The sequence below is a fragment of the Neomonachus schauinslandi genome, chromosome 14 (assembly GCF_002201575.2).
Source record: "Neomonachus schauinslandi chromosome 14, ASM220157v2, whole genome shotgun sequence".
Taxonomy (NCBI): domain Eukaryota; kingdom Metazoa; phylum Chordata; class Mammalia; order Carnivora; family Phocidae; genus Neomonachus; species Neomonachus schauinslandi.
Window position 1 is genome coordinate 40,521,748 of NC_058416.1, and position 24,020 is coordinate 40,545,767.

The window sequence follows — 24,020 nt, forward strand, 5'->3', positions numbered from 1 at the left end:
TTAGTGGAAGAAGATCTCTGTACCAAGCACAATTTCAAGGGTCCAAAGCACTTATCTGACACACCCTTTCCTCTATCCCATATTGATAGACTTCATAATTTTTGTTGTCTGTCAATTTGTTAGTCATTAAGTAATCAAAACTGTTAATATCAAAGTAATTTACAAGTCAATAAACTGTTCAGAGAAAAGAAGAGAGATAAGGAAAGAATACTTAAATATTTCACTAGAGTCATTTTCTAGAATATCTTGTAATATAATGTAATTCATGTATAATCTGTGTACCTAGTGCCTCAAATGCTTACCTTTCTATTTCTCCAATTCTGACTTTCTTTATACTCATCAAATTTCTGAAACGCCTGTGTTTCAGCTTCTCCTGTTCTTTTTTTCTTCCTTTTAAATTAAGCTGGGGGTTGAGATTAGCCCCAAAGTCATTAGGTAACATGGGTTTTAAGGAAATAAGCAGTGCTTCATCTTTTATGATGTCTCATAGTTTACAATATGGCTTAATCAGCCTGGGGCCAGGGTGGTAGCAACTGGCCACAGAAGATTAGAGAGACTCACAAAGTCTCTTAGGTAGCCCTTTGACCTCATAGTTTCTCCCTGGGCACAATTACCTTTCTAACCAGTTGGAGGCCATATTGCCCCTAAAATACTATTAAATCTTGGAAAAATGTCAGTGCTACAAAAGCATTCTAAAACAAGCAAATGAACAAGAGAAGCAAAGCAAAACTCAAAAAGCACTTCAACCCACATAATCTAGCACATTCTGCATGAGCTAACACTGGACAAAACCACATTTTATCACTTTGACATGAGCACAGTATTTGTGGTACCTGACATTGGTGGCAGGATTTCCCGTGTCCACATCTGTAGCCATATAGGTGCCAAGCACATAATTCAATAAGGAAGTCCCTCTTATTCCTTCTCGTATACTGAAGGTCATAGAGTTTGGATGAAATGTGGGTCCTTCTCTCACATTAACAACCTGAATTCTCACAGGGGTTGAGTGCATTTGGAATCGAGAGGCAATTGAGTGGTGAAATTCAGCTTGGTTTTTCACTCCAATACCAAGATGAATATTAGGCATTTGTTCATAATCCAGCATCTGAAATGATGGAAAGTAAAAAATTCCAAAACAGCAAAAGGACTCTCTTTTGATAGAATAAGTAGCCATGATAAGAAAGCAAACACGAGAGTGAAGTCCAGGAGCTATGTAATTCAGATTTTTAATGGATAAAACTTTCCTAATTACTGCATCAGATATTTCAGACATATTATTCCCTTTATCTCTCGGCATAATCAGGTATGTAGGTCATTTTGGCCTGTGACTCAAGTTGGACTCAAATCCTAGAGTTTTAAACTTCTTTTATAAAAACGCTGAAGTCAAAAACGATGTCTTTCCAAATGAGAAACATAAAAAATAAACTTAGCATGAAATAAAAGGGGTTTACACCTGGTGAATGAATAAATAGGACCCAGGTTTTCTTTGTAGAATCCACATCTGAGAATCTCTTGAAATCAGCAGAATAAAGGAGCCAATATATATGATGTAAATGAACATGTAATTTAAAAAAAATGATGCAAACAACTTCTAAAAGAAAATTCATGATTATTAAATGCAGTCCTAAACTATAATTTCATTGTGCTGAGTCTGGTGGACAAGAAGGTTTCTTCACAGGGCACATTCAAATAAATAAATACCTTTCCCAGAGAAAAGCCACCTTTGAAATGGGTTCTTTGGATGAAAGGTGAATGGAATCTTTTGATCCAGAATGATTGATGTGGTGACATGAAAAGTCACCACCAACAATTCAGCACAGAGCTGACTGAATTGTGTACTAAAAAATGGATTTTCAGTTGGAAGAGATTTCCGTCTTGCACAACAAGTGAGAAATCAATTGTGAAAAAGGGAGTCCTGGACAAAGTCTGTTTAGAAGTGTTCTGAAAGCTAATGTAAGCATCACTTGCACCACATTTACCAACAACAGAAGTCAAGATAGGGGCTTAGAGGGGTGAACAGAGGGAAATGTCTCAAGGCACGAGTTCTTGAGCCGGACTTGTTTTCCTGGCCCCACCTTCCACCGTGAGGCACGGAGGTGGCATTTCATAAGGCTTTGGAAACCGAGAGCTCGGGTTGGATCCTGTCTTTGTCATTGACCACCTGGGTGAACTTAAGAAAAGTTAGTTTTCCTCTTCGGTTTTGTTTCACTTTCTATAAAAAAAGGAATCAGAGTATTTTCTTCCCAGAGTTGGGATGATTAGATAGTACGCATAAAACCTCTATAATGCATATGACTGACTAGCTGGTATTTTGTGGCTGCTTAGTAAATGCTAATTAGAATTATTATAAAAACAGAGAACCAACATTTCTTTGTTAGAATTCCAATTGGATAACATTTTGCTTTTCTTCTCAGTGCTGAAATGAATGTGTCTACATACACACACATTTATATTGTTTGTTAGTATTTCCATACACATTTATCAATAAATACCGAAAGGAAGTTATTAATGACAGAGAGATCTTTTACCTTCTTAAAGGTTTTTCTCTTGTTACACTACAAGTTCCTTGAGAACAAGAACCATGTCTCATTCACCTTCATATCTCTAGCACCTCGCAGTTCTCAATACATCTGAGTTGAATTGAATCATTTGTAATATCCTTTGACTAAGAAAAGGGTTATATCCTTAGACTAAGAAAAGACTTATGGAAAGCTTAGTCAAAACCCATGACTGAGGGGCAAGTTTCCACAAGGTTAAATGGCAGCTTGGGTGAAAATGGAGAAGATGCAGGAGGGCATTAGTGACCTCATTGCAAATGCCAAATTCAGGAAATTACACATATGTTCTCTAAATACATAATTCCTCTGGCTGTGTCCTGACATGCATACTAAGGTTTTACATTTATTTTAATTAGCCTTTCCATATTATTTTGATATTCTTAAGCATATTTTTCCTACTTTCTTTAATAGACTTGAGAAGTTATCATCCAGGAAAGAAAGAGAGACACTCTGTCTACATAACATCTAACACTACCTTGACCAATTTTTCATGAAACTGAATTTCCCATAGTTTTTCTTTGTGATGAGCTAAGTCTGTTAAAAAAAAAAAAAAACCAAAACACTTTTTAGCTCTCACAGAAGACACATCATGTAAGTTATAGTGTATTGCCTGCATTATAAACATGTTTTCTTTCTCATTTTTATAATTTTTTAGGAAATATGAAATATGCAATCAAGCCTGATGACACCCATTTGGGTGAAAGCCACACCATCCTCAAACTTTTGTGAGTTTCTACTATCTTCCGGACACTGGGCCAGGTGCTAAGAGTGGAATGATATTTTAGATCGAGTTGTTTATATGCAAAGTTCTTACTATGTTTTTTAGTAGGTTCGGAGGCAAACCAAAGCAAAGAACAGTTACATGTTATGAGATAACAATCTAAGTCAATGATGAAGATGGTAAGAAGATGGGTAAGAATTATATGACATGTCTAGATCTTGGTTTTTAACTGAGATACAAGGTTGAACAAATTCTGATCCCTGGAAACAAACTTGACTAAATATTCAGAGTTTGATAGGATGGTAGGTGATTTCTTGTCTCTTCCTTACCTATGTTAATTTGCCAGTGGCTGTTATTCTTATTCCCTCATTTCCATTTTTATTGCTATTGCCTTAGATCAGGTTCTTAGCACTTCAGGACTTGCTTTACAGTATGTAATTATTTTCTTTAATCTTTCCGGAGTTGAGCTCATAATGTGACTGCAATTTTTTTTTTTTAATATCCCCAAGTTTTCTTCATCTAGAAGTAGGGATTAGTAAAATTGTTTGGGTAAGAGCAGATAGTAAATATTTTAGGCTTTGGAGGTCATATACAGTTTTTGTCTTAAACATTCAGTTCAGCCATTGGAAGGTAGAAATGGACATAGAAAATAATGAATGAGTGTGGCTGTGTTTCAGTAAAATGTTATGTGCAAGAAGGTGGCAGGCATATTTGGCCTTTGGACTATAATTTGCTGACCTATGGCCTAAAGCAATATTTCTCAAACAGGAAGGCTCTGGTATGTTCTTAGAGTCCTTGTGTTCTGTTCAGGAATTTTGAAATTTTGTGTGTTCATTTGAATGACAATCTTAGAAGGTATACATAGATATTTTCCATAATTTTGGTGACCACCTCATAAATTAATGCAGTGCATGATTTCAGTGCTGTTGATTGTGTTTTGTGGTAAAGTAGTAATACTTTAATTGCTCCAGACAACTGCAAAAAGAACGGAGAAAGACTCTATAGAAATGATATGTTTGCATTAGATAAAGGCCAAATGGCTTCCTGATATATAGTAATTGGGATAAAGAAAAGTAGTAACAGAATGGAATAATTACAGTTCACCCTGTGTACCAAATTAAATGTGTGCATTTGTCTATTAGTATATATTTTCATAACTGTAAGTTCTGCTTATGTTGTTAGTAGTAATTTTGTTTGAGAAAAAAATTAATTTCCCTTATTACATTAAAGTTAATTTGAATCTTACTGGTTCGCAGTTTTAGTTGTTTCTAATTTGTATTTTTAGATTTGATTGCTGTCCATAAGGTAAAAATCGTAAAGTAGTTTAAGAAAAATTAATTTACAGGAAAAAATCAAACCAGTAGACCGACTCTAACTCAACATCTTTGTTCTTGCATCTTTGTTTCCTTTCATGAACACTCTGCTGCAGCCTCAAAGAATTCCTCACAGTACCCTGAACATGGTTTACCTTTCCTCACCTGAGTGAGTTTGCTCATTTCAGTTCTCACATTAGCAATCTCAGTTGTAAGGTCTTACTTAAGCTGCATTCTCTGCACGAAATCTTTTCAGACAAATCCAGCTCAGAAAGATCTCACCTCTTAGTAATTATTTTATATTTCACCCATCTGGCCATTAATTATGTTTAACATTATAACATATATACAACTACTTCTTTGTTTTTAACTCACTATCTAATTCAGGAGTGCATGCCTTGTCTTCTCAACTAGATACTGGGCACTGTGAGAACAAAACACCCTCCTTATTTCTTATTGCTCTTGGTAATAAAGAGTGTGTTGCTGAGCTGCAAGTCTCAGACTGACATAGTGAGCTAAGTTACTGCACTCATCCACATAAGTAGTATTTGAGGTTATAGAGTGTTTTCTGGAGGCAGATTCTGTCTGTAAGAGTATTTTAAAACTTTAGAAGTATTGTAGATCCCATACTGTACCTTGACGACTTTCAAAATGCCCTCATTGGTTTGTGGGTCTGTTTGAATATCAAACCAATTCCCATCATTTCCGGAGAGAATTAAAAATTTTGCCAACCAGTTATCGGTGCCTTCTTCATCAAGATCAATTGCTTGTAATCGTATCAGTTCTGAACTTAGACAATTCTCTTCAATACTTGCTGAATACTGAAATGACATAGATCAATTTTATAATCAATAAAGTTTCAAAAGAGGAAAGATATTTACTAATGCATAACTGTCATTTAAGATACTAACAACAAACTCCATCAATAATTTTTGCACCATTATTAAATGCCATACATTCCAATCAGAAATACAAGAAATATAAGAATAAAATGAGTATAAGATAATAAAACTGATTTTTTTGGTGCTGTATGTGAAATCAAGGTCAAACTGTCACTTTGTTTCATTTTTCTTGCTTATTTTTAATTTTCCTTGAGTTACTCCCTCCTTTTACTATGAAGGGTCAGATAGTAATATTTTAGGCTTTGTGACCCAGAGAGTTCATGTTGCAACTAGTTTTCTCTGCTGCTGTAGGATCAAAGGACCCACCGACAACATATAAAGGAATGAGTCAAGTTGTGGTCCAATAAAAAATTTTTTTTAACCAACATTTTTTTTTTTTGAGCCAGATTTGGCCTTGTTATTTTCAATTTTATGCTTCTTTATGCCTAAAGATGAAGATGAAAGTTGAGAATGTCTGGGACTCTTATAGAATTAATTCAACAAATTATCAGACCCATAAAATAGATCAATAATGTTACATGATTCGCAGATTTATATTAATAAAATCCTGCATTTCTATAAGTAGAGAGTACAGAGGAGATGGTCTGCTGCTTTCATAGATGTGAGTTGCACAGAATAGTGACTCAGAGGTAAACATGACTAGTAAGGCATATTATTATTTTTTAATGAAATACAACTGAAATACACTATCATTTTAGTTTGACGTACAATGTAGTAATTCGATGTTTATATACAGTGTGAAATGATCACCATAGTAGGTCTAGTTACCATCTGTCACCATACAGAGTTAGTACAACATTATTGATTATATGAGGTCTATTATTATCATACAAAAGAAGTTCCGAGGTTTATGCAGCAAAGCTGAGTCCATCCATACATATAACACAACCAGGCTCACAAACTGCCAAGAAAGCAAATCAATTATTGACACTTAGGAAAAAAGGATTATAAGAGTAACAACTTACAGAAGTTTTCTCCAAGGTGGGGAAATTATCGTTGACGTCTAAAACCTTGATTCTACAGTCACACTCAGAAGACAGTCCATCTGCAGCTCCGTCTCTATCTGAGCCCCTCAAGAGGAGGTTATACATACTGTGTTGCTTAAGATGAAAAAGAATTGTAAGACTTAGATCTCATTTTGAATGAAATCCAACACATTCTGATGTTGTTCTTCCAATTTCCTTTCATAATTTTATGTAAGACTCTAATATAATTTTTTCTTCTTACAATTTTCATTGAAAAGTCATGGTTGGATTATTTTTCCTTCCCTCCTTTACATTGGAGGAAGGGCATACATAGGTCATTTTATCTTTGTCTTTTGAAAATGGAATTCTTTATTTCTTATCATTCATTCATAGAAGGCTTTACCTCTCTGTCAAGGAAACTGGACATCGTGCGAACTTCTCCAGTGTACCTGTTCAGGATGAACATTGGTGCACCTGCTGGCTCCTGAGAGATGATCTTATAGGCTATTTTAGAATTCAGATGATTGTCTTCATCTGCGTCTGTGGCACTTAACTTTACAACCAGTGTGTCTAGAAATGAAGATGGAGGTGGGGAATGTTTGGGATTCTGTTAGAATCAGTTCAGCAAATCATCAGGCATAGGAGGAAAGAGTGGTTGGCCTTCCCCTGAATTTTCTTTTGTTTTAGTTCCCATGAGAATATAGTATCATAACTTTCAGCTACACCCTTGATTGCAAAAATAATGGTGGTTTGCTTCTATAAAATCCTTTACGGTGTATAAAGTACTTGCACTCTTTAAGTGATTAAATGGTAAATTAAGAGCAAACTAGAGTAATCATTAATGTATGAAAAGTTCCATAGCCTTTATCATAAAGCTGAAAAACGGATTTTATCAATTTGTTTTTGCTGTGGTCATGTGACATTACTTTAAAATGCTTAAGTAAGAAAGATTATAGCTTAATTAAATTCAATTTTAAGATTATTTATTGAGCACCTATATTCTTTATTTTCATTCATCCAGAAAGTAGAGAATTACTGTTGGTTGCCTTGGTGGATGATAGTACTTTATGGATTCATCAAAAACATATAACTGTTGAAAAGAAGACTTGTCCACAGGAATAGAAAAAGTTCTTACTTATTCGTAGGGACAAAGAACAAGCATCTTAGGCAGTCCTCAAGGACATCAGCCCACAGGACAGATTTTCCAGACCTGGCTTGTCCCTGATGTTTTTCTCCTTCCTAGCCCAGTTTCAAAGTGAAAAACCCTAACACAGAGAACCAGGGACCCTTTCAATAGAAAAAGCCAGTTTTCATGGAGTTCACAGTTTATGAAAACATGCCCTGGCCCTGTGGTTCACTCTTCTCACATGAGGGAGTGTTAACAAGACTGCTAACCAGCAACCAAGCAGAGGTGGACGTGGACTTAGGTGTGGGTTTGCGTGTGGGTTTCACCTTCTTTCCCTTCATCAGGTTGTGCTGGAGTATATTAGTGAGGAAACAATGATGGGCTTTGGAGACCTTCTCTCTGTTTGGCCTCTCTTGGACAAAACTTTTGTTTTACTTCTGTATGTCTTCCCATCCTTTGTTATAAAACATTTTGTGTTTCTTATTTTCAACATCACCATTTTTAGGGTCTCTGAAGAAGGAGTTCTGCAGACACCCCTTCTCGACTCCTGCCTTTTTACCTTTTCCTTCTCTCCTCCAGCATTTCTTGCCTTTTGTCTCTTTTCCTCTAGACTTCTCCATCCTTCTTTCTTTGACCCTCCATCAGTATCTCTAGTTTGCTTTCTATCTGCCTTTCTTCTGAAATTTCTTTTTCTATTCTTTTCTCCAAATCTAATTTAGAGGTATACATGCAGACATAGATATGAAAGGAAAAGGAATATTAGAGGATTGGGAAAAGAAAGAGGCAGGAGGAAAAAGGGGAGAACAGAGGAAAATAGCAACAGAAAGGAAAGATGTTCAGGAGAACTGATAGAGGGAGAAAAGTGTTAAGCAGGATAGAAAAAGTGAAAAAAATGAGAGAATGTAATGTAGCTTGCTGTGTAGACTGTGAAGAACCAGTGATTACCCTCTGGGACCAACCCAATGGGTACTGTCAGAGATGCACCCTTCATGACTCTCTGGTGTGCTTCAGCCCAGAGTTTGAGGAATAGGCCAACATAGAGCCCTTTTCCACATCAGTGGTTTCTTCTTCAGTTTACTCATTTCGATTAAGTTAATCATGAGCCAGTAACAATCTTTAAGGAAGGTGCTAGAGCTCCTGCTAAATCACATGTATAAGAATCCTCCACAAATAAGGGGATATTTAACATTTTAGATACAATTTTTTTTCTAGGTAAGTTTTAAGTTAGAATTTGTAGGGTTTGTTCAAAATACAAGTTTGACTTTTTCTGATCTTTAAATTACCTGTATGTCAATTTCCTACAGCTTTTGGCCAAGAGAAATCAATGTGGTATAATGCAGAGGATTGTCATCTACTTACTTGCGTCACTGTTTTCTTCAATGTTAGCTGTGTACACATTTTGTGTAAAAACTGGAGGGTTATCATTTATGTCCATAACCTTGACCCTAAGCTCAAGAGGTCTTTCTAAATCTTCACCCCGTGAATTCAGAGCCCGGCAATAGATCTGTGGAGAGTTGGGGAAAAAATTGTCTTTTTCCATCAAAGGAAATTAAGTAACATGCTCAAAAATATTTCAGGAAATATGCAAAGAAACAATTTACTTAGTGAATTCAGACTATATTACAGTTTATTAATTTAAACATTATCAAGACATTTGATGGCATACCAATGCAACACGCCAGACAGACACTCTTGAACTATAAACTTATGTTTTCATACTCATTTCGTCTCTTTGATCCCTTTATCTGGTTTCAGCTTTACTGTGTTTTAAAAGGGGAAGAAAAATAAAATGCATAAATTAAAACACACTGCTGTGACTTACCAAGAAAAGTGGAGTTATCTCTCTGTCCACCACTGAAGTGATGTTAATTTCCCCAGTCCGAGGATTAATGGTGAACACTCCGTAAGGTGGTCGATCAATTCCTACCCCAGAGATGCGGTATGTAATCTTCTGGTTCGCTTCACAGTCTGATCGAATCTATAAAGAAAATGGCTAGGACTGTGATCTTATTGAAAGCAGATCATGAACTGCAGAGGATAATAGAATGAGAAGGGAATAGCTTTGTAGCCAGATGGGCTTTGGGTTGAAACCTGGCACCATGATTTAGGCCTGTGTGACCATGGAAAGTTCACTTAAATTTGCCACGTATCAGTGTATAATGAGATAATCCTACCTACATCCTAATTTTGTTGTGGGGATTGTATGAGGTAACATGCATACACCCCACCCCAATGCCTGGCATAAGGCACATACATGCTTGATGCTGGATTTGTTATTATTAACAACACATTGTTAAATTCTCTGATTTTCTTTGCATATAAAGAGTTTGACAGAAGAAATCACCATCTTTAGTATTTGTTAAAAGATTGAGTCATTTTGATATGTACCTTGACTAGATTTTAGTTGCAGATGTAATCAAAATTCTAGATAACTTAAGAAAACCAGAAGAGAAACACAGTGTTTAGAGATACAGGCAATAATCTTTTGAATTGAAACCTACCATATCATTCATTCATCTACCAAATCGATTTTATAGCAAATATTCTGCCATATAGGTTTTGTTTTAATAGATTTATATCTATTGCTCATAATTTTAAACAAAGATAGTTTAAATTTTGAAATCTCACCTGTATACTGAAGATGAGAACATTCAGTAAAATACTAAGATTTGTGACCCAAATATCCACAACTAAATGAAGACAACTGGAAATACAACTTGGATTAGCTCCACTCTAATCCAGAGATTTTATTTATATAGATTAAAATCCAGGAAATCCTCCAAATGCAATAAAAAGAAAAGAATATGCTGTGCAGTGAGAGTGAAGGAACATAAATCTATAACTGTGAGTCGAGAGGAAACAATAATTATTTAAAGCTTTCCAAAAATTTCCCAAATTCTGAAAACTTCCGAGAGAAAATATATAATCTCTTCTTGAGCTGAGACTGTATTTGTCACATCACTGCTGATGCTTACTATATTTATGTAAAACTTTATATATACATTTAAACAATGTATAAATGTAAAGCTTTCAGGAGAGAATTCTGGTTGATCGCTCTGCTGATTTCACTAGTGGGGCAAGGCCTAGATGCCCAGAAAGAGCTAGTGATACTGCTAATGTGGATCCCATTCTTCATGGATCAATTTACTACACTTTCTTAACTCTCCTTCTTTATTAATTACCATTATTTGGAATACTTTTTAAGTCTCTCCTAATTTCTGGATATAGGAATCCAGTGGGAACTTTTGACTCTTTTTTTTCTTGGAGAGAATTAATCAATACTGTAAACCTTTGATTTGGGGGAGGGATAGTCAGAAGATTATTACTACATGCCTACCTTTCCTATAACATGTACATAAGACAGATAAGCAGAACACAAATGAATAGATAAAGCCCAGTTGTGCTGGAGATCCAGGTCTCTCTTCTAGGATTACTCAAAGACTCTGCTCTGTATCAGTTCCCCAAAGGTGATATTCAGAACAGTGCCTCAGCAACATGAGCAGATGACTGAATACATGTCACTCATCTTCCTAAATCACTATGGAGTAGTGAAGGCTGCCAATCTCCAAAACGTCTGGGCTTTCCTGCCCTGCAAAATCATTTGTTATCAGCACAGCATGCTCCTGTTTATTTCATCACTTACTCTGGCAATCGGATTCCTCTTGGAGTTGTCCTCTCCTTCTCGACAGGCAGCAGCAAACTTGATCCACTCCCGCTTTTGTCTTCTGATGGTCTGCCATTTTGTAGTGCCATTTTCAATGCCTAATTCTTTCACCTTATGCAAAATAGTTCACATTTTGTACAGTGTTAGTACAGTTTTACTTAGGAAGGATATTTATTCAACATTTACTTAGGAAGGATATTTATTCAACAATACAAGGTGCACCCAGAAGAAGCAATGGTATTGAATTTGAGGAACACAGAAAGTGTTTTTAGTAAACACTTCATGACTCTAGATAGGTATAGCCAGTCACCTGCCTACCTACTTCTTTTGGAATCCATCTCACTTCTAACTATATGATTCTAGTGAAACAAATTTCATTAGCTATGTGTGGTGCTCACAATGTCTTATATTGGATAATATGTTATGATTTTTCTTTTTTCATTCTGTCCTCAAAACGTGGAGGCCTTGCCTACGTCACCCTTTATTGAACTCTGACCAGGCTTTCTGGTCTCCTGAGTTTAAAAGACTACTAGCGTTCCAGTGAGTACGTCCTATGCAAAAGGAAAGTTGTGCTGGTGAGTATGTTCACCTAAAAGAGGGAAGGGATTTTTCTTTTCTGTTGGTAAGGACACCACTCTGGCTAAGCATCCAGATATATTATTGTAGGATTAGAAGAATATGTATTTTAACTGAATTGATGGTACTTGTAATAATCCCATGGACAAATATGTGACTTCTCAATGTTGTCCATTTGTATCTCTGCTAGCTATATGTTTTTCTCTTTATAGTCTTATGTTGCTTCCGTTGGAGGATGTCTAAGAATTTTATAGTATTCAAGAGTTTAGAAATGTTACTACATGCATAAGCATTTGTATACATGTATAAATGTATGCATATATTTATATGTATAAATATATGTATATATATAAATTTTTAAGTAACTCCTAAGGTACTTATTTGAGACACAGATGGTTGTAGGTTTGTTTAAGCTAGGGCTTCATTTAATTAGCACTTTGTGGGAAGGAAATGTTCCCTGTGAATGGAGCTTATCCTTTCAAGAACGAAAGCATGTACATTTTCCTCCCATTTTGATACAACTTCCTGAAATGTACCACATATTCTCTATTTTGTCAACAGAGATTAGAAAAGAAATTTTGTTTTCTTCAATGATTTGGGACTATCATAATGAAAGTTTAACTACTGTAATAAAGTAAAGCCCTCCCAGAGATCGAGGATGGTTGCTTTATTTCCTGAGCCCCACTCTAACTGGCACCAGATTCTCTGTTGTTCTACTTAGTTATGATTACATATTTTTTTACTTTTCTATCTTTCCCTCATTGATAGATCACCAGTTGTCTTTCTTGATGATGTAACTGTCTAAAAAACCTCTTCCCATCCTAATGTGTTATTGTGCTTCTTTTGTTTTGCTTTAAGTGGGGAAATGTATGGATAAACTACTAATATAGTTTGAAAAGTAGGAGTTACTATGACATTGAGCTGTCACAAACTATGCCTGAAAACATGGATATTTGGGAGTATGGGTTTTACCATTGCTATTTTAATTTGGCAGAGGTTCTTTCTCTTACCTTTTATCTAGATGATTATGATTTCAAATATTCTGATATTTGATAGATGATGCATTACAAAATTCCATTTTTATTTCAATTTTAAATTGAGAAAATAGTTTTATTATACATTACCTCAATGATAAATTTGCTGTTTACTTCCAGCAGCACCTGTTACAGAAGGTACAACGTTAGCAAAAATTTGCATAATTAAAGGAAGCAGTATCATAAAGCCATTGACAATGTTCTTTTATTAATTCATTTCTTAAATATGCATTTTGTTCATAATATGGAATAAACATGGGTAATACAAAATAAATAATAGACTTTTTGCGCTCCAAAGGCTTTTAAACTTTTAGGGAAGAAAGACGCTTAATTACAGCAAGGCAGGTTAGGATACATGCTTCAGCAGAGTCACCCATGGGCTCAGTGGAAGGGTATAGCGGACAACTCAAGTGTTCAAAGTGAATTTTGGTAAGGCCTCGTAGGAAAGTAGGGACTAAAGGGGCTCTGGATGAAGCTGCTTTGATAAGAGGAATTGATGAAAAAGAAAGTTTCAGCCAGAGTAAAACATGAGCACAGGTGTCAAGGATGTTCCAGAAATGATAACTAATATATTAGCTGGAAGATAGAAGAAGTATTAAGGAGACATGGGAAACAAGGTTCGGAATGTCAGTTTGGAGACAGATCATGAAGTGCTTTATATACCAGATTAAGGAGTTTGGACTTTATTGGATAAGAGACTAGGAGTGACCGAAGCAGTGTGTGTAAAACATGGCATTGATACAAAAGGTAGATTTTAAAGGAAAAACACTTGAAGTCGAGACACTTAGGAATTAGCAATTGCTTAGGTAGGGCATAGAACAACAACTATTCTAACTATGCTGAAGTGGCACTGGAATGGAGAGAGGACAGAGACATTCCCAAAGGACAGATAGGGCTTATGGACCATGGGTGCCAGGGGAGGAAGGGTCAGATGGTTCTGGTGGTGTAAGCTTGGCTTTCAGGGACAATAGAAACTGAAAATTCAGCAGGAGAGTGTCACTGCAGCGAGAGGGTGACTGATGTTTGTTTTATTTATTTTTAATGTGATTCTAAAATTTGGGATAGATATCAAAGCTAAAGAAGTAGAATTTTCCAAAGGAGAGTGCTATTTAAAGTTAAAGGAAATGAGGATATTACATGAAATGGTTTAAAGTAAATGAAGTAGGCAGGGAAAAGAATCTTATTTGAGATGCTGACATTTGTGCAGTGTACGGAAGGAAGAAGTCTAAAAGCCAAGGGCTCTGAGAGACTAGGGGAATAGAGAGATCAAGGCACCAGGGTTGTGGGTGCACAGCACATTCTGTCAGTGTCAGAATGCTAAGAAATGGCAACGATTGTGGTGGTTGTGGTGGGTTGGTGAGGAAACTGACTTCAGAAAGGAGAGATTGGATAAGTAGGTGGAAAAGTAGCAAGAAAAGAAGCAGAATAAGTGGAGTGAGGTGATAAGAAGTTAGACAAAGAGGGAATATTTAATGATTTATGTGCATAGCAAGGTCAAGGTGAATGGGAACTGAGAAGGTTGTGGGATCTTAAAGCAAGCAGTCATTGCTAACTTCTGCTGGTGGCATAAGCCAAATTAGAGTCAAGGGACGAGTTACTGAAAAAGTGGAAATAGCAAGCAGAGATTACATTTTCAAGTTAGGAGATAAAAAAAAATGTGGGAGGTAAGATGCAGTTTGAGGAGTTAATTAGATCAAGACATATTTTTTATGTTGGGAAATCATGACCAAATATACAGTTTAAAGGGAGAGGAAAAGGGGTTTGTGGAGAAAGAGTGATAAGAGGAAGAGGATAAAGGGAGGGGAGCAGGAGGAACTCATCAAGGAACAGTTACAACTGTGACTAAAAGAGGATAGGAATGGCTGGATCAAAACTGTGAGTAAAAGAGATTGGGTAATGAGGTAGACTATTTCTTCCTTTGAAATAGAAGAATAAAGAGAGAAAATCATTTTGAGGTATAACTGGAGAAAAATCATACCACCGTTTTGTGGAGTTGGAATGAGCAAGAATGGGGAGAGGTGAGCGAAAGTGACGGGAAGCCAACGACTGCCTCAAATCAGGAGCAGTAGTTCCACCTAGCATTCTCAAGTTAGGAACACTTGGGCACCGAAAGTTAGAAGCAGAGGAAACCAACTCTTAGTCCATAGTTGTTGAAGAGTTTGAAGACTAGTTGAGATGAGGAAGCAAGAATATGATGTGCAGCCCATCTGTTTTGTGCTTTTTCTAATAGAACTTGGTAGCCTGGGAGCAGGAAGAGAAGGAATGTGAGGGCTATCCTTTAGCTGGGGATTGTTACCAAGGCAGATGGGAGATTCAGAGAGGTGATAAGGTACTAAGGTGAACTCCAGTGAGTCAGGGAGCAGAGTGAAATCAGGGAGAGACTGGACTGGGAGAGGATGCAGAGCAGGTCTGCAGGTGTGTGGGGGCGTATAAGAGGGAGTGGGGCTCTGGTGGGGATTTGGAATGGCACCTGAGTCCAGAAAGGGGAAAAACACAGATTAGAAATTTGGCAGTGGGGCATAGTGTTTCCTCTTAATTCACTTTCTCCCTAACATGTACTTTTATTAGACATTAACGAAAGATCTAGACCTGGAAAAAAACTTCAGTTTTTATTGATTTTTTTTTAAGATTTTTTTTTTAATTGGTCAGAGAGAGAGAGAAAGAGGGCACAAACAGGGGGAGCGGCAGGCAGAGGGAGAAGCAGGCTCCCTGCTGAGCAAGGAGCCGATATGGGACTCAATTCCAGGACCCTGGGATCATGACCTGAGCTGAAGGCAGACGCTTAACCGACTGAGCCACCCAAGGGTCCCAAAAGTTCAGTATTTAATAGAAGCTGGTTTTATTTGATTGCAAAGGATGTTTTATTTCATAATAAATAATGCCTGTTGGGGCTTAGGTGTTTTTTTGTTGTTAGAAAATTAGATGATTCTGGAAGGTATGAGGAAAAGTAAAAATCACACTAAATCCTACTACTTGGAGATTACCACTGTTAATATTTGGAAAAAATTTTTCAGGCTTTTTTTCTTCTTCTTCTTCCCCAAACACATACATATACAAGTTGTAATATATTTTTTTTAACCTAAAAGGAGTTATAATATGCCATTTGGTAATATGTTTTTTGCACTCAATGATTACTGTGGTAAAGTTCCACATCAGTGAATACATAGAGACATCATACATTGTGAAGTTTGCCTAATGTATCACTCTAACAGGTGTCTTCCATTCAGGTCTTTGGGTTATTAGGGTAACAGAGAACTGACTAGTTAGTGCTACAGACTAAATCTGACATGAGACTGTCAGGCACTGTCTTCCAGTGGGAGGTTAATGTAATTAGAAGCACGGCCTTCCTTGATGGATGCCAGAAGGTTGGTGAACTTGGCGCAGAGCCCACTGTTAGAGGTTCTTGTTCCTCATCTTCAGCTTCCCACTAGTCTCTATTTTCCCCCTTTCCTGCACTGTCTTCTCTCTTTCTCACACATGGAATATCTCTCTAATTCTTCTTTCATTTCTTTCATCGGAATTTGGTAGATTTTCTCATGTATACCTTTGTATATATTTTGTTAGATTTATATATAAAATTTTAATTTTGGGATATTTAAATGATACTGTGTTTTAAATTTCAAATTCCATTTGTTCATTGCTGGTATATTGAAAAGCATTTGGCTTTTGTATATTAATCTTGTATCCTGCAACCTTGTTGTAATTGCTTATTAGTTCCAGGAGTTGTTTTGTCAATTCTTTTCAATTTTCTACATAGACAATCATGTCATTGCATTTGTGTTGTGCTAATTTTAAAGGACGGTTGGAAAATCTTTCTTGCTTGCATAGAAGCTTTTTTATTTTTAACTCATGAATTGTACCTCCATTGAAAACTATTGTACAGGGGGTCTGGGTGGCTCAGTTGGTTAAGCGACTGCCTTCGGCTCAGGTCATGGTCCCAGAGTCCTGGGATCGAGTCCCGCATCGGGCTCCCGGCTCAGCGGGGAGCCTGCTTCTCCCTCTGACCCTCTCCCCTCTCATGCTGTTTCTCTCTCTCTCTCTCAAATAAATAAATAAATAAAATCTTTAAAAAAAAAGAAAAAAGAAAAATATTGTACAAACATATTTATTGTGGAGTATAATGTATAGCTTTTATATATGTTCCTTAGGAGTACCAAATCTTTTCTCATTAAGATTCTTTCCTAACTGGTTATCCCCATTCTCTTAAGATTGAAAAAGTTACCAAATACAAAGTCCTTATTTAAATTTGATATTATATATATATGGGCTACATCATAGATCTTTTGCAAGGGCCAAATAAAAATGATTTAATAGCTAAGGCAGGCTTTTTAAAGCACAAATTGGATTAAGTCACTCCCTTGCTTAAAACTCTCAAGGCAACTTCCCAGGGCCATTAGAATGGAATTTACACCGCCTTCATAGCAAAGAAGCTCTATCTGATTTGGCTCTGCCGATCTCTCAACACTGTCCCTTATCTCTGTCTCTGCTGCTCTCTGTTCTTCCAGGACCCAAGTGCTCCCTTGTCTCAGGTTACTGAGTCACTGCCTGGAATGCTCAAACTTTGATTTTCAAAGCACTGGCTCAGTCCCCTTCTCAGTGAGACATCCCTGACTTCCCGACCTCCACGCTCAGTCAGCATCCATGACCACCACTCTGTTAATGGTTGTCAAATCCATCATTGTTACATCTTCCTCTGTAGGAGTCTTCCTAGCATTTTTCAGTGTCCGATGTTATTTTGAAAAGCTATCCATTTACTTCTCTATTATCTGTACCTGTCCATTACTATACATGTTCCAAGAAAGCTGGGACTTTGGGGATCATGTTCTTACTCTCTCCCCTATCAGAATGCCCAGTGTCTAGGCGTGCAGTAAATATTTGTTGTAGAAACGAATGGACAATCACTATAAAAATGATAAAGATACTAAGCCTTGCAAAAATTGAGTGTGGCATTATTAGAAAATGTAGAAGATATAAAAGGAAAAATACACACAGATACATAGATATATGAAATAATCCACATAATTCTTTGAAAGAAATTGTTTTACAGTGGCTTTTGATATCCTTTTCTTTTGGTTCATGATATGCATGTGATCACTCACTATCCCTACTCTTGATTAAGCATTGAACTTGGAGCAGCCTTGGAATGAGTGGGCTGCATTCCACGTCCACTCAGACACACTTCTACCTTGTGGAGAATTTTCTCTCTCCAAATTTAAATGATTTCTTAGACTTCCCATGTACCTTAAATGGTAATTTTCTGAGATTTCTTTTCAACTTTTTACCTTATCTGTAAAGCATTAATCTAATTATAAGTATGATAAACGCACATGAGAAAATAACTATTTGATTAGCAGTATCTGAAGGCATGACTAAACTCATATATCATGCATTTGTACCATAGGACTTTTGGTGTCAATGTGACTAAATTATGGTTTTGTACAAATGGATAGATGATAGATTAGAAAACCAGTTGGGTAGCAGTGAATTGAACTCTACTCCTTACATATACATTGGCACTGTGATAAAATAGCTAGAGGGGACTGCCTTCTACAGGGCCATGTGATGGCTCTGTGGGATGATTAAAGTCTTATTAGACTTGATCTTTGTCACAAAACTCTGTTTAAGAAAAATGGAATATATAAACTTGGTTTGAAATCTAGAAGTTGGCTTTGTTTATAATCTGTATTTACTTTGTAAATAGTTGGGTGAGATGTAGACGTTTCAGAAAAAGTGGGGGTTTAAAAAAAAGAAGACAAAATAATATTTGTAATTTAGTACTGTTCTTCCCCTGCCTCTTATCCAACTGCTTGGTCTTCATAAAATTAGTTCTACTATATATACAGACTTTAGATGAAAATATAACATCAATGATTATGGAGATTTATTGTGCTTCAAGTTGTGCATTTATGGGAAGTATACATGGAGATATGTGTTGTAAGTGAAAGTCTTATTCTGATCTAAAAGTAGGACAAAATAGGTATTTTATTTTTGCTGAGTGACTATTTGGAATTTATTGCTAATAATGAATCTGACAGAGGCATTCAGTGTTTAAAAATATTTTAAGAAATAAAATACAGGTGTAAAACTTAAGAGAACAAAATTTTACTTGTATCTTCTTTCTTTATATTTCCAAAATAAATCTTTGGATTTCATATTCTTATAAGTGATCCTGCAGATAATTTTAAACACTAACATTGCCATGAAAAGAAACATTTTTATAGTATTTTACATTCTTGAGAATGTTTAATAATATTTCATCTATCATTAAAAATGATTTTTAAAATGACCTATATGCTGACAATTCTATTGGGTCCTCTTTTAATATTGTTGAAAATAAATAATTGAAAATCATATGACTTGCAAGAAGACACTTCATGAGTTTTAGAGTCATTTTTTTCTCAATACTGACATAGATACTTTGAATTATCCCTTGGTTCAGTGCCCCCAGATACTTTTATAATCCATTGCAGTACAACATAATAATATTTGTTGAGAGGTGTGACTTTTTTTAAAGGGAGATTTGGGAGAGGACAACTAGCTTGATACCTCAAGTTCAGGTGCATGATCATAAGATTGACTTAAGGAAAGAATATATATATATATGAGAGCTGAAGATCTAGTAAATGATTCACTTAGGACTATCTGTACACTTGTACCCTCTGAAGTGATCATGTACATCAGAGATATCGGTGCCCCAAATGAAGATTATTGTTATAGCAGCAATTAAGCTGGTATCAAGTTTCTTAAGTCTGTATCTAAGTCAAATAATTTATATCTCAAAGATAAGTAGCCCTAAATTATAATTTAGCTTCATAAAAAGCAATGTGGTTTAGACACATTGGACGCAGAAGAATTGAGTCTGAGTCTTGACTTTGTTTACCAGCTGTGTGATCTTGGATAAATTTCCTAGCCTCTCTCTGATTCAGGTTCTGATCTAAAAAAGAATAAAAGTGTGAAAGTGATAGGCACAGTAAATGCTCAGTATATTTATAAAGAGGAAGAAGAGTGAAAGAAGAGTTTCCTTCTGTGCTTTAGAGGGTATGTTCACAGCACACCCTATCATATAAAAGTACTAGTCATTCATTTTTAAAGACTTGAAATTAGCCACATCAACCCGATTAGTCCTCAGTTTAAAGGGATAAAGGCAATGTTTTGAATTTATTTTATTTGCTCTTGTCCTCTCTACAGAATCCAACTCAGTTGAAGAGTAGCAACGATCCATGGTTGCCCTATGAGTCTGCGAGTATAAGGTGTAAATGTCTCTGACTTTTTTTTTTTTTTAGTTTGGGGAAGTTGCAATGTTAGATCCTAGGGTTCTTATCTAGGAGAACTTACGTTGTGCCTGACTGGGATGGTACACTTCTGGTATTTCTGTTTTCTGCTCAGCTGGCTCTACTGATGAGAGTCCTAATAGCCATACTCTCCAAATCCTGTCCCTTTATGGGCAGGTGTTACTGAACGAACTGTGGGTTTTATTCTTAAGCTCTACAAAATCATGAGCCCTGTCAGGAGACTCCTCACTTTCCAGGAAATACCTGTGAATAGGTGTTTTGGAAGAAACGTGAAATGACATCATCTTTCTAAATTGCATGTAGTAGCCTACCTGCATGAACCTCAATTAAACTGTGCAGGATAGTTATGGGTTCCTGGCTAATTGCAGAAATTCCTTGCCTATAAAAGTCGCCTTTTTGGAGCCTATGTAGGTCACACATCATGCTAAGGTGTGGTTTGGCCTGAGAGCCTGGCTAAAAGACATCACACAGAATGGAGAGGTTTGAACCAGTTGCCATAATGGCAGAATACAGGAAAAAGGGTGTTAGAGGCACGTGCAGTTGAGGGAGCAGAAATAACCCAGAGAGATGTTTGGTATGCTGAGTGTGCTATGCTCTCTGTGGCCTAGTTTGATGAGAGGGTTTCCCATCTTCCTTTTTCCTTTGGATGTCTTTACCATAAATTGCATCAGCGGAAGTAACATGAAAAGGACTTTTTCTGGCAATATAAGAACTCCTCAGAAGCTAAAATGTATGTGCCTGTGCTACCTACTCTCCAAGAATGTGATGAAGACTAAGACGGAATATCTGCCCAGAAGGGGTTCCCACATTCAAAGAAGGAGGAAAGCAGAGATGTATAAAAAGAGATGGGCATCTTATAGGCACTATCGAAGAAGCATGGATAGGATAGAGCATCCGCCCAGGTATGGGAAGGAGTCAGTGCTGGAACAGTGGATAAAGTTTTGGACATGTGGTATTGATGACTGTACCACTTATGGTACATTTATGAATTATTTATGCCCTGAAAATTTCTTTATTTGTAAAACAAGGATACTTCTCTTTATCCTTGAGGACTTCTTTTATGTGTGTGAAATGACTTTGTTAACTGTAAAGTGCTTTGTTAGTGTAAGACAGTAAAATGGGAATGCAGTGGCAGACCGAATCCCCAAGATCCAACTCCATGGTTGTCTCAATTTTATTTTGTTTTATTATTATTTTTTTAAAAGATTTTATTTATTTGACAGAGAGAGACACAGCGAGAGAGGGAACACAAGCAGGGGGAGTGGGAGAAGGAGAAGCAGGCTTCCCACCGAGCAGGGAGCCCGATGCGGGGCTCGATCCCAGGACCCTGGGATCATGACCTGAGCCGAAGGCAGACGCTTAATGACTGAGCCACCCACGCACCCCGGTTGTCTCAATTTTAAACCTTCAAGCTCACTAGCCACATTAAAGTGGCCCATTAGCATATAGGTGGGATATATGGTGAAGTGACTTTGTAAGAAAGATAAATTAGAAAGGAAACCCATTCATTATTTAAAAATTTTCACTGATAAAATATTATGGAACAAGTACTATCCTTTGTGTGGGAGTTCCAACCTGTAATGATGTACCCGTTCTAGGGAGAATAAAAGGATAGACAATATTCTGTAGCCATCTAACTTTTGGCAAATTGCTGAAGTTTTCCTGGGCCTATTTTTCTTTGTCAGTACTTTCTCCTAGAGAGAATAGGATGATTTTTATACAAGATATTGGAATCTAAGTCATTGTGTGTGCTTCCTGCAATATTAGAGTACACATGATTCTTTTACCTACTGAGTGATTTAAAGCAGTAGCTACTGAACAAGGCTATTTTTCATTTTTGTGACTTACCTTTTTGAAGTCAGTTTTTGAAGTCACTTGCACACCTAGGACTAACTTATTAATAAGCAGTTCTCTCCTGAATAATACTTATAAAAATAATTGTGTAAAACCATTGGTATCCACACAGAGGTATGTTAGAGATGCCAAGTACAGCCTAATTATACCACTTTTGTTTATAATTGAAGGTATATCGAGTAGTGGCATTTTAGTTTGTAAGCCGTGTAATTTTCCATGTAGAAAGGAAAGGCAAATACTTCTCATGCAGGTAATATCTGAAGGTTTCACTCCAATCACTCCTTCCACAAACCCTCTCATCAGAGGTGCTCCCTGTGCATGAAATATTCCAACTGTGCTCCCACTTGGGAAAGGGAAGGAAATGTCCCGGCAGCTCAAACAATAGTTTCATTACTTTGTAAGGAACTCCTGCCTGGATACTTAGGGACTAACAAGGAGTCAGAAGACTATGTAATCAGGATTGAAGAGTTCTCTTAAAAAGAGAAATATCTTTGAAAAAGGGGAAACATCATAGAATCTCAAGAGGCATGAAGTATTTTTAGAGCAGGATTTTTATCCTACAGCTCTACAGATAGATATTCTTGAGAAGACTATAGTAAAATTATGGGTCATGTTATGATGATAATACGAGATATCTCTTGGGATATAACTTTTTTTTTTTTTTTTTAGTCCAACATGTAGTCTGTAGGAATCTGAAGGCAAAAATATAAATTTGTCAACTGGGGTTAAAATATATATTATATTTCCTTATATTTACAACAACAAAAATAATAGAGGTGGGATTTGCTTCCATGTGACCTTTGGTGTCACGTGTTGAAAGAAGGAGGAAAGTCAGTAACTGAGAAAAGATATTGGAATGTAATAGACAATATAAAAGAAGCATGGAAGGGATACATCACTGGCCCAATTGGGACATCAATGTTTCTGTGACAAGCAGTACTAAAACCAGTCATTTAATATTATCTAGGGCATTCTGGTTAGCACAAGTGAAAAACAAAATCAGATAAGGTGTTTTTTTGTTGTTGTTGGTGGTGTTCCCATAAGTCTATACTCCTAGAGATTTGCCTGACAATAAAATAAAACAAATTTCTGTTCTATATGGCAGAATCACATTGTTTTATGTGAGAACTAAATTGGTAAGTGGCTCGGTTAGTTCTAAATATGTTTTTAAATTCTGATGTCTGTTTTCAATTTACAGTGAGATAATATTTATATGCTTTAGCCATCTACCTTCTTTACTTTCCAAGAAGGAGAAGACTTAGTTGAAATGTTTACATCTCATATGTAGCAGGAATGATCACCATATATGCACAAAAATTCTTATCTGATAAGAGCTACTTGGCTGGGTTTTTTTTTATGGTATCAACTTGATAAAATATAGGTCTCTCACAGCTAATAACTGTTCTGTCTTAAGTGATTCTTTCCTAGTAAAACTTACACAATCCACAGCATGACCTAAATCTTTAGATTCTTTGACTAAAGTTATGAAAATAATATTTGGGAGCCAGAGATGAACTTCTACTACTCGACTCTTCAATATAGGTCATTAAAGGATCTCAGTTTCTGCATTGGCAGAAGCTTCATGACATCATGTCTAACAGTGTGTCCTGACACGGGGCACAATGAGGCCCTGAAAGGTTGGGTACTTTGACCAAAGTTACCCAGCCCCTTTGGGGGAAGCTGTGACTCACCCTTGAGGCTTTGAGTCCCAGTTCAGTTTTGACTGTACCTGACCACCCCAACCCATTTTAAGCAAAACGTGGTGAATGTCCTTAGGAGGACGATGCCAAAGGGCTCACGTGATAAAATGAGACACCCTATTGTAGCTTAGAGTTTTGGGTACCATTTATAGATCATGTCAGTCAAAATCTTGTTTAAAGTACTCTTTGTGGTTGAGATACGGATGACACAAAGTACCCATCTCTGAGAAGCTGCCCCACCCTCATTAGCATAAGCTGCTGTGATGCCCAGATAGCCTTTGATTTAGTTAATGAAAAAAGGGCAGAGTTCATGTT

At 36.6% G+C, this 24,020-nt stretch overlaps 1 protein-coding gene across 1 annotated transcript in view; it reads right to left on the minus strand.

Moving 5' to 3' along the window:
- DSG4 (desmoglein 4) overlaps positions 1 to 24,020 on the minus strand; it is a 39,326-nt gene that overhangs the window by 13,578 nt on the left and 1,728 nt on the right. The window contains exons 2-9 of the mRNA XM_021686193.1: positions 12,950 to 12,985; positions 11,229 to 11,360; positions 9,408 to 9,563; positions 8,945 to 9,089; positions 6,863 to 7,029; positions 6,460 to 6,594; positions 5,228 to 5,413; positions 834 to 1,105 (exon numbers count right to left, since the gene is read on the minus strand). Coding sequence (XP_021541868.1) covers positions 834 to 1,105; positions 5,228 to 5,413; positions 6,460 to 6,594; positions 6,863 to 7,029; positions 8,945 to 9,089; positions 9,408 to 9,563; positions 11,229 to 11,360; positions 12,950 to 12,985 — 1,229 coding nt within the window. The remainder of the gene's footprint in view (positions 1 to 833; positions 1,106 to 5,227; positions 5,414 to 6,459; positions 6,595 to 6,862; positions 7,030 to 8,944; positions 9,090 to 9,407; positions 9,564 to 11,228; positions 11,361 to 12,949; positions 12,986 to 24,020) is intronic.